Source organism: Enhydra lutris, unplaced genomic scaffold (genome assembly GCF_002288905.1).
Source record: "Enhydra lutris kenyoni isolate GAN:26980312 unplaced genomic scaffold, ASM228890v2 scaffoldscaffold26, whole genome shotgun sequence".
NCBI classification, from domain to species: domain Eukaryota; kingdom Metazoa; phylum Chordata; class Mammalia; order Carnivora; family Mustelidae; genus Enhydra; species Enhydra lutris.
The window spans coordinates 27587394-27604238 of NW_019154110.1; the positions used below are offsets into that span (position 1 = coordinate 27587394).

The following is a 16845-nucleotide window of genomic DNA, read 5'->3' on the forward strand; positions in this document are numbered from 1 at the left end:
TCTTTGCTACCAAGTTTATTTGCAGGTAAACAGCACAACATTTACACAACATTTTGTACAATCTGATCTGTACTGCCCTCACACACTGGGGGGCTAAGGAAGACCCAGTCCTTCCAAAGCTATAAACAGTCCTGGATCATGAGTTGATGAAAAACACTTTCTTTTCCTTCGGCAAACAAAATTATTTATGAAGCTGTACCATTCAGCAATAGGAGGCAAAGAGAAAAAAATTACCTCAAGGAAAGCAACAGCTCCTTTCCTGGTGGGATCCGTCATTTCACAGACATGAAATGTTTGTATCAGAGATCTTGTTTCAAGAGGAATGGGTGGCACATCAGAGCTGCGACAATAAACCCTGTATTTATTTCTGACGGGGAATTAGAAGACTCTCTTCGGACACCAGCTCTTGAAAAGATTCTATTTCAGAGGACATCAGTGCTAAGCAATTCTTTAGAAATCCAGTGACTATAGCACAGACTTCTGGGGATCAGGGCCGGTGTGACTCCTCTCTCCTCTAACCCCTAGGTTTGTGTTTCCATCTACTCCCTGCCTCTGAATCCCTCCAGCCCCACCCATGCTCCACGCCAACATCTGAGAGCCCCCAAGGACTGTTCTGATTTGAAGTCACGTCACCGATTCCCGAAGTACTCGCTTCCCCCTGAAGGGTCTGACTCTTGGCCTTTATGAACACGGGGTTTTAGAGACGCAAACTTATGGAGACCAACTATTCTCCTGAGGCCAGCCATTCTGCGCCTGCAGCTCTAAGCCAGCATCCCCAGTATGAGGAATAGGGCTGATAAATAATGAATCAGCATCTTGCTCGACTGGTGGGGTTTAAACGGTTTTAAATTCTTTTCAGGTGAAAAATTACCACAATTTTGTGCTCATGGTAGATTTCCAAGGGCGACTGGAAGCAGAAAATCTTTAAGGAACCCTTACATAGCCAGAATTTCTTCTCAGGCTGATGGACATTAAATATTCAGTAACTGGGACTGTGGAAGGACTGAGGAAGAGCTCCCAGGGCCTGGGAAAAGGCTGCTTTTTAGGATCATTCTCAGGGTCCTGTGGAGACAGGCCCCGGAAGCTACACGCACGGCTGGCTGGAGTCAACAGCGGCTCTGGGGATCTGCGGGATCAGGTAGGTGTCCAGCTCCTGACGCTGGTAGAGGGCTACACTGTCCAAAACCCACTCTCGAGTCACCACAGGTGCTTCACATGTCTGCCCAATCGCTGGGGACAGAGAACACAGGCAGAAATTAGTGTCACTTCACGTTCCCCTAGACCAGACTCTTGTCAATTTACTCCAGGGACCTGGTTGTATGAGTTCATAGTGTCACTCGGGTAGGTGCAAAACTGTTCACCTTAAGTAATGCTTCAGGACACAGGACCTCATTCAGAAGCCTGAGGAGTGACTGCTGGTGAAAAAGCCTCTGGCAACTTTACTAAAAGGAGCTGCAATCTGTTAAAGGAAAAGTCATCAAGGGCACCTGGGTGACTCGGTTGAGCAACCAACTCTTGGTTTAGGCTCAGGTCATGATCCCAGGGTCCTGGGATTAAGCCCTGCATCAGGCTCTGCACTCAGCTGGAGGTTATCTCCCTCTCCTTCTGTCCCTCCCCTGCTCACATTCTCTCCCAAATAAAAATTTTAAAAATCTAAAAAAAAAAAAAGGTCACCAGACAGCCTGAAACATTGCAATTTAATGATTTTGCAACATCTTAGATGGAAAAGCAAAACAGTATGATGAGCACAATCACATGTGTGTAAAATACATGCTTGTACATATATACACACACATGTGCCTGGAAGAATCTTCCCATCAGCATCTCTACGTGGTGGGATTACTGGGATTACTTCATTATTTGTGCTCATTTATATTTTATGTGATGAGCAGTAATTAATAGTTAACTCCCACCAATGGAAATAGTTCATGTATTACTTTTATAAATTAAAATGAGCAAACCACAAGAAGTTTTAAAAGGACACTTTAGCCATTCATTCATTCAAATATTCACTGAGCACCCAGAAGGTCCTGATTACTGTGCTAACCAAACACTGGGTGATCTGTGCTGAACCAACCCCATCACCCAGGACTCCACAAGTCACAGGCACATGCCCATGGTGTCCTGAAGCCCCACACAGGTGTACCATCTGCTCCAGCTGACTGAAACAGGACATTTAGATCTAAGATCACCAGTCACCTGCAGACTTCATGTAGGCCCTGCCACCCATACTCTTGCAGACAAAGGCTTAGCAAAACTTACCGTGGAAGCCACTGTCCTCTGCCCAGGCATCCGGCTGCACGACCACCACGGGGTGAGCATCCTGCGTCCCCGGAAAGGAAACAGGATGGAGGCTATCAGAGCTGGACCTGTGCAATAGTCACATCACCCTTTCTTGACGGTGTGCTGAAGCAGACTACACTACAGGTGCAGCCACAGAAAGGACGGGGAAGGGCACGAGGCCGAAAGGGAGCGTTGGAGGGAGAGCCTTCCTTTAATTAAATACGTTGAGAATTCCAGTCCTCACTGACCCTCCACACACGGGAGTTTTCTGGCACTGGCATATGATCGGGGAAGGCTCAGGCTAAGACAGGCTTCTGAGGCCCACTGGCAGGGCTCACAGGGACAGACAGGTGCTAGCCTTGCTCAGTCACAGGACAGATTGTGTGCAGTCCCCTCTGACAGGGCATCAAACACTCACCTTGCTGAGAGGGAGTAACGAGGGCTTCTTCACCACAGAAGCCCCACAGAGGCACAGCATCCACTCGAGTTGATCTAAATAGCACAGGGAGACCTAAAATCACCACAGTACTCTACACACTTCACCTGGGCCTTCTACTCTGTACTCCTCTGGGAGAAGGCTTACAGCAACACTTCGAAGGGTGAGAGTCTCCAGCTCTGCTCCAAAAGCGAGCAGTTCAAGACAGAGAGGCCTTATACTAGAATCTATACCAGGTATGGATTCGAAGTCAGTTTGCCACCAATATGCGACCTACCCTGCTTATCAGTCCCCAGAAGGCCCCTTGGTAGATAAGGTTTGACAGTTTCTCAAACAAAACACTTTGGAAGAAAAGAATCCAAGAGGCAGTTTCCCTTAATTTGCTAAATTGCTGGCTAAGAAACTGTGAAAAATGCCCGCTCGCCTTCCCTCCCTCCTTGCCTAATTCTGTGTTGGCAATCGATAATCACGGCCACCGAGGACACCATACTTGGCAGTAATTACTGTAAATGTCAGGAGACAGGAAGATAATTCATTCAGTCAAAAAAATACACATCCTCCTGAATGGAGACTCAGCCCGTCAGTGGGGAAGGGCTCCATACTGAGCTGAAATCGACACACTTGGGGGAATAGAAATCAAAATGGACTGCAGGGATGTTCCACCAGCTCCTGGAAAATCAGCAGAACGGACCGATGAATGGCTTTGGGGCCTCTCTCTGGGTTCTCTTTTCCCAGCAGTCCATTTCTGGGGATTGCAGAGGTGGCTCCTGTTTGTCTTAAAGAACTGAGATCAACTGATCATCTCCAAAATGATACCTGCTAGAGACCTGGTTTTCATTACACCAAAGAACAAAAACACCGAGAAATCCCCGAGTGGCACTTGGAAGTTTCATAAAAATCCAATCAATAACCAATAAAGAAGACAGAAGGAAAATTTGCTGGGCTCTCTTGCTGCCACTCATCTGTCCCTGACCAGAGGCCAAGGCCATCTTCTGAGGAGCCAGAGAACCTGATCCCTGGGGCGGAAGTGGGCACAGAAGCAAAGGTGGGTGGACTTTGTTTCGAGAAGAACAAACCAGATCTATACACACGCCAGGGCCTCAGGGCCACACAACTCCCAAGGTTGAGCCCCATAGCACTCCTAAACATAACATCACATTCAATGTCAAAGTTAATTAGAAAATGTTCATCTAGAGTCCTTCCCTGCCTGCTCTGGGCCTGTGTGGGGCCCAGGCCCACAGGGTTTAAGTAGCCGCTGTGCTTGTTTCTCAATATCAAATGAAAATGATTTAGGAAGAGCAGAATTCTTTCTTAACATTCACAAACCTGAAAGGTATCTTCTCCCCACCTCATTCTTTCCCTCCTCTCTTAAACCAAAGGGTAGTAAGGGCAGCTCTATCCCTTCTGAGCACAGAACATTGCATCCTAGAAGCTAACTTTTCACGGCCTGCTAGTTGAGAAGGGGCACAGGACTGTTTTTTTTGACATAGGGCAACGTTTAGGAGCAGTTTTGTCTGACAGATGGTAGAGAAACAGAATGAGCTCTAGAGCACCTCACCAAGGAGCCCCCTTAAGACAGTCTCTCCTGTAACACTCCACCACGTAGCGGAAAGGCTGGTGCTGGACTCCGCACTTCTCCCAGTCTCTTACCTGTAGGCATGTTGGTAAAGGGCCCATAGCAACAGACTTCTAGGCCCCTGAAGATCTGGGAGAAGAGTGAGACAGAGGGACAGAGGGATGGAGAGAAAAGAAATACTAATTATAAAAGAGCATGCATTAAAAACAAAATAATAGAGTCTCCAAAATGAAGGAGTTTCATTTTTCTTTACCACCTGCTAATTTCTGCTACTTCCTGAGACATCTGCTACTGATGGACTTTAGAAGACTTCTAAGAAAGGTGTGTCTGCTCTACAGTCATTCCCTGTTACTCAGAGGCTGACCACCTCCCACCTGCCACCAGTCAGGCCCAGGCTCCTTCACTTCTTGTTGAAATAAAAAAAAAACCCAGGTCTTCTTTATATTTAATAAGAGGTTTGGATGGCAAGAGATTCAAGCTCGTTGCAGTTTGTTTATCCGGACTTGGTACATCAAGGCTGACCATCACCCTAACTGGTGGGGAAGTTTATGTTGATTTCACACGCTCCTTTTCTCCTCTGTCTTCTGGCATCTGACATCTCTTTCTACCTTCATGCTGCTCTAAGAACAGCCATTGTTCCTTCAGGCAACCTAACTGTTTCATCCAGAAGTTAATCTAATCTAGAAGTGAAGCCTGGTTCTGCCTCTCCTCACTGAGATGACCAGGCAGTCACGCCTGGTTTCCGGGAGACACAGGTTATCTGGCACCTCCAAGGTGCCTCCCCCACTTTTGTTTAGTGAGCGCTGGCACCACCCACAAGAACTTTCTGGGGGGCACCTGGCTGGCTCAGTAGGTGAAGCGTGTGACTCTTTACCTTGGGGTCATGGGTTTGAGCCCCATGCTGTGTGTAGAGATTATTTAAATAAGTAAATAAACTTTAAAAGACAAAACATAAGAACTTTCTGTGATGATGGAAATAAGGTGTTAGTAAGGTGGCCACAAGTCACACATAGCTACCAAGCTCTTGAAATGTGGTTACGGTGAGTGAGGAACTGAACTTCCTATTTTATTTAATCTAGTTATGTAGAATTTAAACAGCCTTGTGTGGCTCATGAGACAGAGAGATTCTTATACATACATTAGCTCAGGTTCTTAGGCAAGTACTAGGTTCTTCTTCTTCTTTTTTTTTAATTTAATTTTATTTATTTATTTGACAGAGAGAGAACAAACAGGGGGAGCAGCAGGCAGAACGTGAGGGAGAAGCAGACTCCCCACTAAGCAGGGAGCCCGATATGGGGTTTGATCTGAGTGCCCTGGGATCATGACCTGAGCAGAAGTCAGAGACACTTAACCAACTAAACCATCCAGGCGCCCCAAGCACTAGGTTCTTATTTATTTTTTTGAAGATTTATTTAGTTATTTGAGAGAGCGAGAGCACGTATGCATGTGCAAGCACCTGTGGGAGGAGGGGCAGAGGGAGAGGGAAAGAGAGCCTTTCAAGCAGACTCCCCGCTGAATGTAGAGCCCAACATGGGGCTTGATCCCACAACCCATGAAATCATGACGGAGCTAAAACTAAGAGTTGGAGGTTTACACGACTGCACCAGCCAGGTGCCCCACTAGGGTATCATTTAAAAGAAATGTAAAGTTGTGTCAGTTGGCTGCGTGTATGTCATTTGGGTAACCATCATTATCTCTTGACCCTCTTTCTCCCCATTCCACAAAAAAGCGAATCGCTTAGGCCTGGAACTCACCTCCTTTCAAATAAGAGAGACCGGGGTACAGAAATATCAGGAGCTAAAAACTCATGATGGCCTTCAGGAAATGAGCCTTCTACTCTTATCTCAACTACAGCCACAGGAACAAGAAAGGGCACCAGTTCGGGGAGCCTGGGTGGCTCAGCTGGTTAAGCATCTGCCTTTGGCTTAGGTAGTGGTCTCGGGGTCCTGGGATCGCGCCCCACCTTGGGCTCCCTGCTTGGCAGGAGACTACTGCTCCTTCTCTTCCCCTTTCGTGTTCTCTCTTGCTGTCTCTCTCTCTCTCTCTTGCTCTCAAATAAATAAAGTCTTTAAACAAAGCAAAAAAACAAGACGTATTGGGGCGCCTGAGTGGCTCAGTGGGTTAAAGCCTCTGCCTTTGGCTCGGGTCATGATCCCCGGGTGCTGGGATCAAGCCCCACATCGGGCTCTCTGCTTAGCAGGGAGCCTGCTTCCTCCTCTCTCTGACTGCCTCTCTGCCTACTTGTAATCTCCGTCTGTCAAATAAATAAATAAAACCTTAAAAAAAAAAAAAAAGACGTATTGCATGGAGCACTGGGTGTGGTGCATAAACAATGAATTTTGGAACACTGAAAAAGAATTAAATTAAATTAAATTAAAAAAAGAAAAAAAGAGCAGCAGGCCAAGTCTGTCTCTGTTGTGACAGCATCCACACATGCCATTCTTAGGATCTATACGACTAAACCGCACCCCAACCTGTCGACAGGCTCTAGATGCTCATAACACTAAAAGCTCTCCCCAGGCAGCTGGCCGCAGCCAAGTGTTGCTGTGAAATGTACGAAAGATCAGGAATTGTTATATCCAAGCTGATACTCACTGATGAGGATGTCTAGTTAAGAGATAAGAAATCTGAAGTTTCATCTCTACAAATAACATTTCTCTTGCCCAGGAAAATACTATAGTGACATTTAGTATCTTCAGAATGTCATTACTTTGACGAAGCACTTTCCTTCACTGCCATCCCCAAATCAGGAAAAATCCCCAAACACTGGAATTTCCTTTGAAGGAGGAAGAATCTGGCACTAACACTGCCTGGCATACGGTGGAATAAAAACAAATGCCTGGTTCACACAGAACTCCCCTGGGGCGGAGGCAAAAACAGAAACAGACCCAGCAGCTCTTCTTGGCATCTGGAAGTTACTTGATAGGCTCAGAGGGTGGGGGTGGGCTGACCCCAAGGGTTCAGAGCTCTCCCAAAAAAGTTCTCTCTAGAAAATCACCCCTACTGGTTCTTGCTCAAGTTCTATAAAAGGGACAGACGGTGCTCTGTATGGGACTGTTCTGAAATGCTCATTTAAAAAAGGAAGAAACGCAGAGTCCGCACGCAAGTGCTCAGTCAGTGACCTGAGAAAGCAGCCAGTGCAGGCCTGACACGCAGGTGTGAAATCTTGCCGGGCCTTCTCCCTGAGAGGGCGACATCGCTTCAGCTCTATCATCTGCTACAGTATGACCTGGGGAAAATCATGGAGTCTTCCTGGGCCTCTAGTCCTTCATTTGTAAAGTTGCCACAATAAGCTATTTTATTCCTCTGTGAAATCTTCTGTACCTTTCCAAGAAACTATGGTATTATTTTTTAAAGGTTTTATTTAAGTAATCTCTACACCCAACATGGGGCTCGAATGCACAACCCCAAGATCAAGTCACTGAAAGAGCCAGTCAGACAGCCCTATTATTGTTTTGTTTGTTACGATTTTTTTTTTCCCCCTGAGTAATCTCTACACCTGTTGTGGGGCTCAAACCTACAATTCTGAGATCGAGTTGCCTGCTCTACTGACTGAGCCAGCCACGGGCCCCAAGAAACTATGATACCGTTAAGAGCTCAGCTTCTGGAGCTTGAGTCCATGTGTTCAACTAGTCATGGGTTCCCAACTAGCTGTGTGAGCTTGGGCAATTTACTCAACCTCTCTGAGCTGTCATTTTCTCATCTATGAAATAGGTATAATTAGGGGCACCTGGGTGGTTCAGTCGGTTAAGTGTCTGCCTTCGGCTTAGGTCATGATCTCAGAATCCTGGAATCAAGCCCCGTGTTGGGCTCCCCACTCAGCAGGGCATCTGCTTTGCCTCTCCCTCAGCATCTACCCCGTTCTCATGCTTTCTCTCAAATAAATAAATAAAAGCTTAAAACAAAAAAGGTATAATTATAGTACACACCTCATAGGGCCGTTGTAAAAAAAATTTTTTAATGATTTTATTTATTTGTGGGGCGCCTGGGTGGCTTAGCTAAGCCTCCCCCTGCTTGTGTGCGCTTTTTCTGTCAAATAAATAAACAATCTTCAGAAAAAAAGAGATTTTATTTATTTGAGAGAGATACAGCATGAGGAAGCAGGGAGAGGCAGACTCCCTGCTGAGCAGGGAGCCCAACCCGGGGCTTAATCCCAGGACCCTGAGATCATGACCTGAGCTGAAGGCAGATGCTTAACTGACTGAGCCACCCAGGCGCCTTGGGCTGCTGCGAAAATCTGAGTTAAAATATGATCACGTGTTCAGAGCTGACCCTAGCATACAGTATACACTATAAAGATGTTAGCTGTTGACTTATCGGTCACTTTCTCTTCTGCCGCCACAGACAGCACTGTGTACATATGCCTCACAGCAGCGACCGCTCTAGGTTACAGCAAGACGCCACGAGGATGTGGAAACAGCAAAGGCCTTAAATTCACATCTGTTTCAAATCCCAGCCCTGCCACTTATCAGCTGAGATTTGAACCCCAGACTAGAGTCCAAAGTACATAGCTTCTCACACCTCTAAGTTCCCTATCCATAAAACGGAGAGAATATTTACTTACCCTGTCGGGCTAGGGGAACTGAGAAAGAACCTGGGGGAGGCTGGCTGGTGCAGTGAGTTAAGTGCCTGACACTTGGATTCGGCTAGGGCTGTGATCTCAGGGTTGTGGGACTGAGCCCCACGTTGGGCTCCAGGCTCAGTGGAGAGTCTGCTCAAGATTTTCTCTCCCTCTCCCTCTGCCCCTCCTGCTCATGTACTCTCTCTTTCTAAAATAAATAAATAAATAAACAAACAAACAAACAAACAAACAAATAAATAAATCTTTTTAAAAAGGAGCGCCTGTGTGGCTCAGTCGGTTAAGTGTCTGTCTTTGGCTCCGGTCATGATCTCAGAGTCCTGGGATTGAGCCCAAGTTTGGCTCCCTGCTTGGAGGGGAGTCTGCCTGTCCCTCCCACTCTGTCTCTCCCCCTCCTTGTGCTCTGTCTCTCAAATACATAAAACCTTAAAATAAGCAAACAAGAACCTCAAGGAAGCACCCAGCTGGTGCTCTATGAGTGAGGATGCTGTGCCCCTTGCAGGTGCCTGACACACGCTCCACCTAGGGGACCGGAATGCAGCAAGGTGGGTGGGGTTTTCGCCAACAGGGCAGGATGGGGCTTTACCTTCCTGTCCCGGGATTCTCTTGCTCTCTTTGGACCCTGGTGGTTTCTTCCATTCACAACGTCTCCTCTGACTTCAAAATCATGCTGGAAGAAACCCAAGGCAAACCACAGAGATCAGAGAAGAGAAGCGTCCTTCGATGGGAGTAGAGTAGATACATCCTATTAAGGAATCTAGTACTGCTGGGTAGAATGTTGACAACCCTGTACCGCCCCCCCCACAAAATCATTTTTGGTGGACTGAATGAGATGACCAGCATCTCAGCTGCTGAAATCAATTCACTGAAGCAAATCTTTGTGGGCAGAAATGAACAATTGGCTTTTCACCTCATCAGGACTTAATGTATTTTAATTTTCAACATCTGTCTCTTCTCAAAACAGTCACTTCACATTGAGATTAAACTGCTAATACTGTGCTGTTATAAAGGAAACTGGAGAATTCCTGATCTCTTAAATCAATTGTGTATTGCCATCTAAAGAAATAAGGGCTCTCAGATGTCCATTGAGAGATTTACAGTTAATGAGACCAAAATGATAAAATATACATTGAACACACTAAAGTTAGCACTTTTTCAAACTCACTGGTTCAAGGATGAGGAAATAAAGAATAATAGGATTACGGAGGTTAGAGCTTTCAGGAGAATTTGGGGGAAGAATGCTTAGGAACAATTCTGATCAAAACTAGATTGTAGGGAGGACAGAGTCATGAATGTCGCCATAGGCTGTTATTAGAGGAAAAAACACTTAACATTTCATAGTCACTTGAGTGGGAGAAGTCTAGAGCTAAAAAGGTCATGTTGGAAGCTGACCCTCAAATTTCTTATCCTGATTGTACCCCCGTGCCTACTTAAGCTCTCTGCCTAGAAGTCTAATATAAATCCCCAAATTCTGGGGCACCTAGCTGGCTCAGTGGGTTAAGCCTCTACCTTCGGCTCAGGTCATGATCTCAGGGTCCTGGGATTGACCCCCACATCGGGCTCTCTGCTCAATGGGGAGCCTGCTTTCTCTCTCTGCCTTCTTCTCTGCTTGCTTGTGATCTCTCTCTCTCTGTCAAATAAATAAATAAAACCTTTTTTTTTTTTAAGATTTTATTCATTTATTTGACAGACAGAGATCACAAGTAGGCAGAAAGAGGCTAGCCAGAAGCAGGTTCCCTGCTGAGCAGAGAGTCCGATGAGGGGCTCGATCCTAGGACCCTGGGATCATGACCTGAGCCGAAGGTAGAGGCTTAACCCACTGAGCCACCCAGGCGCCCCAATAAATAAAATCTTAAAATAAATAAATCCCCAAATTCACACATCTGAAACAGAGCTCTTGCCTCCTGTTCTGCCCTCTCTCAGAATGCTCCTCCTGCTCTGTGTCTTCCTTATCTGATTTACTATTACTAACATCCATTCTATTGTTCAGGCTAAAAACCCAAGCCTTGGGGCACCTGGGTGGCTCAGTGGGTTAAAGCCTCTGCCTTTGGCTCAGGTCATGATCCCAGGGTCCTGGGATCGAGCCCTGCATCGGGCTCTCTGCTCAGAGGGGAGCCTGCTTCCCTTCCTCTCTCTCTGCCTGCCTCTCTGCCTACTTGTGATCTCTGTCTGTCAAATAAATAAATAAAATCTTAAAAAAAAAAATTTTAAACCCAAGCCTCAGCCCCTCAATGCCTCCCTTTACCTCATCCTCCAAATCTAACCCTTTAGCAGGTCCTCTCTCCAAACATAACTCAATCTCTTCTTACCAACTCCATGCCACCAATTACCCTACAAATCAAATTCCTTACCATGACTTCCACCAAATCCTGCCACATCTAACCCTTATCCGTGACCTTCTCCAACCCTTGGTCCAACCTCTGCTCCCTACATATGATTCACCAACTACTACTCTCCAGCTACACTATTTTTCTTTAATAAACCAAACTCATTCCTAGCTCAAGACATTTATGCTCGCTGTTCTTCTGTTAACATTTGTTCCCTACATTTTTCCAGGCCAAATCTCGGTCTTTAAGGTCTCAGCTCAAGCTTTTCAGAAAGGCTTCCCTGGTGTCCCTAGGTAGTCAACCTCTGTCCCCAGTCAGGTACTAGTCTGTTACATATATTTCTCCAAGTTAAGTATGTATGTATGTATGTATGTATGTATGTATGTATGTATGTATGTATTTTTAATTATCTCACTACTATCACTTTTTTTTTAAAGTTCTTATTTCACAGTATTTATTGGCTTTGTTAGTTTGTTTTGTTCGCTTTTTCTAAGTAGGCTCTACGCCCATTGTGGAGCTCAACATAGGGCTTGAACTCACATCCCTGAGATCAAGACCTGAGCTGAGAGTCAGGACACTTAACTAAGTGAGCCACCTGGGTGCTCCTATTTATTGGTATTTTAAATGCATCTTTATTTATTGTACATCTCCCCTCGATAGAACATGAGTCCCAGCAGAGCAGGGACCCATCAGTATTGCGGCTGTATTCCCACTGCCCAGGCCATAGTAGGCTCCCAATCCTATTAGGTCACAGAATCAAAGTTAAAACCAACGAAGGGGCACCTGGGTGGCTCAGTGGGTTAAAGCCTCTGCATTCGGCTCAGGTCAATGATCCCAGGGTCCTGGGATCGAGCCCCACATCGGGCTCTCTGCTCAGCGGGGACCCTGCTTTCCCCGCCCCTCTCTGTCTGCCTCTCTGCCTACTTGTGATCTCTGTCTGTCAAATAAATAAATAAAGTCTTAAAAAAAAAAAAAAAAAAAAACCAACGAAAACGTCTTTTTTTTTTTTTTGAAGCAGGCTCCCCGCGGAGCAGAGCCTGATGCGGGGCTCAATCCCAGGACTCTGGGATCATGACCTGAGCCGAAGGCAGAGGCTTTAACCCACTGAGCCACCCAGGTGCCCTGAAAACGTCATTTGATTAATAATGAATAAGCCAAATAGCACATAGTAGTTTAAAAGTGCTTTTGCTACTTTTATTTTGCCTGATCTGTCACCAGCAGCTCTTAGATGGCTCTGATCTAAAATTATTCCTTCTCCTACACTCCGTCTTATTTACCTCACTGTTCTCAAAACCATAAAAGTAACATCTCTTTGAAGGCATCTGAGTTTTAACAGATACATTTGCATATTAATACGAAGGGCTTTTCTTCAAAGACAGTGGACAGCCAGTTTTCTACAAAGGTCTATGCTTGTGCGATCGGGCTGGCCTATTTCTTAGGCTTATGAATCTTTTCTTTCTGCTTTATAAATTCCTTTTCCTTTCTCTGAGGAAAGGACTGTTTCTACTGAAGCTTGAACAAATGAGCAAAAGTGCAGAATTTCCTGGGTTGCTCCGTGCAATTCTGATGATCAACATCACTGGGGAAAGTCTTTGGAAAGTAATACAAACAAGGCAGCAGAGAAGTATTCAGTGATTTTGTGACTCGATGGCACCAAGTCTTTCTGATTCACTTGTAACATCAGTACCTACCTCATCTAGCATCTTCCTTTCTTTAATTGACTGGGTCACCCCTAAAGAGATGACAGAAAAGACAGGTCACACGAAGGCAGAACACGGAGTAGAGGTCCTCTCTCTGTGAAGCCACAGCTCCCTAACAGATTTTCTTCTGGAAACACTGTGGTGGCTGAATTTAAATATTATAAAAGTGCCTGCTGCACATGGATTTCTGCCTGGTATTAAATAAATCCTTAGTTATAGGCAAACTTTGCTAGGTGCAGATTAGGTCCTATTAGTTAGGAAAAGAAATCCATTTCCCCCAAAATCACCAGCTTATCCCAACAAAGAGATATGCATTCAAATAAAGCTAGTTTAAGTGTTACCATTAAAGACCTTTTGGTAATTCAGATTCAGCATCAGCAAAAACCCTAGGTGTTAAAAAAATGTTAGGTGTAAAAATGCAATTCTGAGGTGTTAAGGGGAGGAGGGGAGACATTATATTGTACTTACAGAAATAGCTAACTACCCATTTTCCTCCTGCAATACCCAGAAAATATTTCAGTGTCCGTTCGCACACAAACTCAGCATCTGCAGGATGAAAAACACCCAAAAGATTAGAAGTTGAAAACAAAAATCAGGAAGTTCTGTTGTAAGAAGCTAAAATGCCCCCAAGTCCTATGCCACTTAAGATCAATCCGGATTGATGATTCCAGAAGCCCTGTGACAGACTCCGAGGCTGGAAGCATCCCTAATTATAACCAGCAGGTGTGCATCTTTGGAAGTCTAGAAGGGGCTGATACGAGGTTAAGACCACAGGAGACATCTGCTCTATCTTCTAGGTGCTCAAGATGTTGGTCACTGTGTTTAAGAAATTCCCTGTTTCAGGAGTACTGATACATGTGGATGGGAAGGTCTATTTCACTGGATGGCAAAATGTGAAGGGATATGAATATGTGAAATCCTGAATCTGAAATGTCCATGTAAGTGACAAAGTTTCACCCACTGGAAAGTCTACCTGGGAAGTCCTAACTGCTTAGTTCCCAATTCCCCTTAAAGGGCCAGGAAAATAGACTATTTTCACAGCTCTTCTCCTTTCTATATATCTCAGAAATCAGTAGCTGAAGAATCAGTTCTGTTTGTTCCGTAGTGTTTCGAAGGCCCCCTCTGAAGAACTAAACAAAATGGAGGTACATTTAGTTTTAAACAGGAGAAATGGATTTAACTAAATCCTAAGCACAGAAGGCCATCTGCCAGTGGAAGCAATAGCCATTTTCTCTCCCAGAATTCTTCACAAATAAAAAAAAATCTTTTTCTTTCTTCAATTTTTAAAGCTTTTAAATGTTGTAAAAGTTGATTCAGTAATAGGCTTTAAACTCAGATTTCTGTTTTAGTTCATTTTTAGTTTAAAAGTAGCAAATGGGGGCGCCTGGGTGGCTCGGTAGGTTAAAGCCTCTGCCTCGGGCTCGGGTCATGGTCCCAGGGTCCTGGGATCAAGCCCCACATGGGGCTCTCTGCTCAGCAGGGAGCCTGCTTCCTCCTCCTCTCTCTCTCTGCCTACCTCTCTGCCTACTTGTGATCTCTATCTGTAAAATAAATAAATAAAATCTTAAAAAAAAAAAAAAAGTAGCAAATGTATCACCTTTGTTTAAAGACCGAACGACTGTAGATTTAATTTGCCTTTTAAAGTTTGTTTTTTTAAAGATTTTATTTATTTATTTGACAGAGAGAGATCACAAGTAGGCAGAGAGCCTGATGAGGGGCTCCATCTCAGGACCCTGAGATCATGACCTGAGCCGAAGGCAGAGGCTTCTTAACCCACTGAGCCACCCAGGCACTCCTGATTTGCCTTTTAAAGTCTTCATCTTTCAGCAGCTTTGATCTAAAACTATAGATTAAGATATATTAAACATAAATGACATTCATCTCTAAAATAGTAATTAGTTCAAAGTACCTTATCCTGGCACCTGACTCCTGGGAGCATTATCCTCTGACCCAGTGCGACAGTGTTTGCACCTTAGAAATCCCAAGATCTCAGAAGTTCTAAGGCACTGTGTCCCTGCCAAGGAGTCTGGACCCCTATGCTCAAGCGCCATCAGCTATAAGACAGAAAAATCCTGGAGAGGGCCACCATATTTCTGGAGAGTCCATTTTGTTCAAAAGGGTTTAAGACTTGAACTACAATCTGCAACTTCCGTGGGCTACATGCACTGTTCTTTGCTTTCTGGGGCCCAACAAGTGAGTCCACCTCCTCTTCCAGAATGCAGCTCTCTGAATATTGGGGAGACAGCTAGATCGTTGCCTTTGGTCTTTCCATTCTTTTTTTTTTTAAAGATTTTATTTATTTATTTGACAGACAGAGATCACAAGCAGGCAGAGGCAGGCAGAGAGAGAGGGAGAAGCAGGCTCCCTGCTGAGCAGAGAGCCCGATGCGGAGCTCCATCCCAGGACCCCGAGATCATGACCCAAGCCGAAGGCAGAGGATTTAACCCACTGAGCCACCCAGGCGCCCCTGGTCTTTCCATTCTTTCCTCTGTTCTTCAAATGACACTGTTTTGAATTCCTTTCCCCCCATCCTCATCCTCTACCTCTACCTCTGCAGAAACACTCTAGTTGGTCAGTGACCAGCTTAAAAAGAAAGCCAAAGGAGAGCACGTTACTTTCCAGGCAGCCGCTCCTGTAGAGGATGCGTTGTGGGGGGAGGGGAGGGTCAGCATCTACATTTCTCTTGCTCTGGACACTAGGCTTGTGTACATAAGGCCCAATTCCAAATGTGATTTTTCAGTGGCCTTGAAATGTTTACTTAGATTTAGCTAAAAGCCTCTGAGGTCTCCGTTATCACACAAGCCATAATTAAGATTGAAAAAGAGGAAGGTGTAGGACAAATGAATTTTCCCCTCCTCTTTTTCCTGGTTCATACGCTAGGCTACCTCAGAGCTGACAGGAGACCTGCTTCCCGGAAAAACTGTCAACATGCTCAGTCCACGTGAGTGAGTGGAGCTAGGACACAGAGTGGACATGGAGCTAGTGTTTGCAACTGCCCGTTTTTTTTTTTAAGATTTTATTTATTTATTGACAGAGAGAAAGCAAGAGAGGGAACACAAGTAGAGGGAGTGGAAGAGGGAGAAGCGGGCTCCCTGCTCAGGAGCCTGATGTGGTACTTGATCCCAGGACACTGGGATCATGACCTGAGCCAAAGGCAGACACTTAACCGACTGAGCCACCCAGGCGCCCCCCCCACAACTGCCCAGATTTAGACTGGGAACTCACTTCATTCCCCTCTTTGCCCCATGCGTTCCTCCAGGACTTGGGATCTGCCTTATCAGACAGCCCCTCACACAGTGCCATCTAGGCAGGGTGGACTAGAAGTGGTTCACCATTCCTGGCTCACTACTCTCCAGATCTTACCCCAAACAAAAGGGGGTCAGGACATAACAAAACTATTATTTTTCGTTTCTTTCTTTCTTTAAGATTTTATTTATTTATTTGACAGAAAGACAGATCACAAGTAGGCAGAGAGGCAGGCAGAGAGAGAGAGAGAGAAGGAAGCAGGCTCCCTGCTGAGCAGAGAGCCCGATGCAGGGCTTGATCCCAGGACCCTGAGATCATGACTGAGCTGAAGGCAGAGGCTTAACCCACTGAGCCACCCAGGCGCCCCTTATTTTTCTTTCATAAATAACTGATCAACTGTTGGAAGACAGTCATCCATCCTTTGCCTGACAGATTCTCCCATTTCTTCATGTAGTTTTATGCAACAGACATAACATGCTCTGTGAGGCTCTTGGTATACCTGTTTTCATGATGACATGAGTAGTCTCTTCGGAAATTTGATTAGTTAAAGTGATGTGGTGTTTTTTGGCAAACTTGTGCACAAGCATCTGAAATCAAATCAAATATTACATTATAATCAATTACCTCTAGTACATAGCTTCGAATGCTAGTTACCCTAGCTTTGACTCTCCATTTTCCTCATAAAACGTACATCCCTT

At 45.3% G+C, this 16845-nt stretch overlaps 1 protein-coding gene across 6 annotated transcripts in view; it reads right to left on the reverse strand.

The window, feature by feature from the left end:
* LOC111151634 (BRCA1, DNA repair associated) overlaps window positions 1–16845 on the reverse strand; it is a 63268-nt gene continuing 46423 nt past the window's right edge. For 5 of the 6 annotated variants that reach the window (XM_022509751.1, XM_022509750.1, XM_022509755.1 and 2 more), the window contains 8 exons: window positions 16647–16734; window positions 13370–13447; window positions 12893–12933; window positions 9461–9544; window positions 4370–4424; window positions 2702–2775; window positions 2263–2323; window positions 1–1230 (listed from right to left, as the gene is read on the reverse strand). In XM_022509751.1, the coding sequence (XP_022365459.1) occupies window positions 1085–1230; window positions 2263–2323; window positions 2702–2775; window positions 4370–4424; window positions 9461–9544; window positions 12893–12933; window positions 13370–13447; window positions 16647–16734 (627 nt within the window). In that variant the 3' untranslated portion in view covers window positions 1–1084. The remainder of the gene's footprint in view (window positions 1231–2262; window positions 2324–2701; window positions 2776–4369; window positions 4425–9460; window positions 9545–12892; window positions 12934–13369; window positions 13448–16646; window positions 16735–16845) is intronic. The other variant, XM_022509749.1, reaches the window with a different exon arrangement.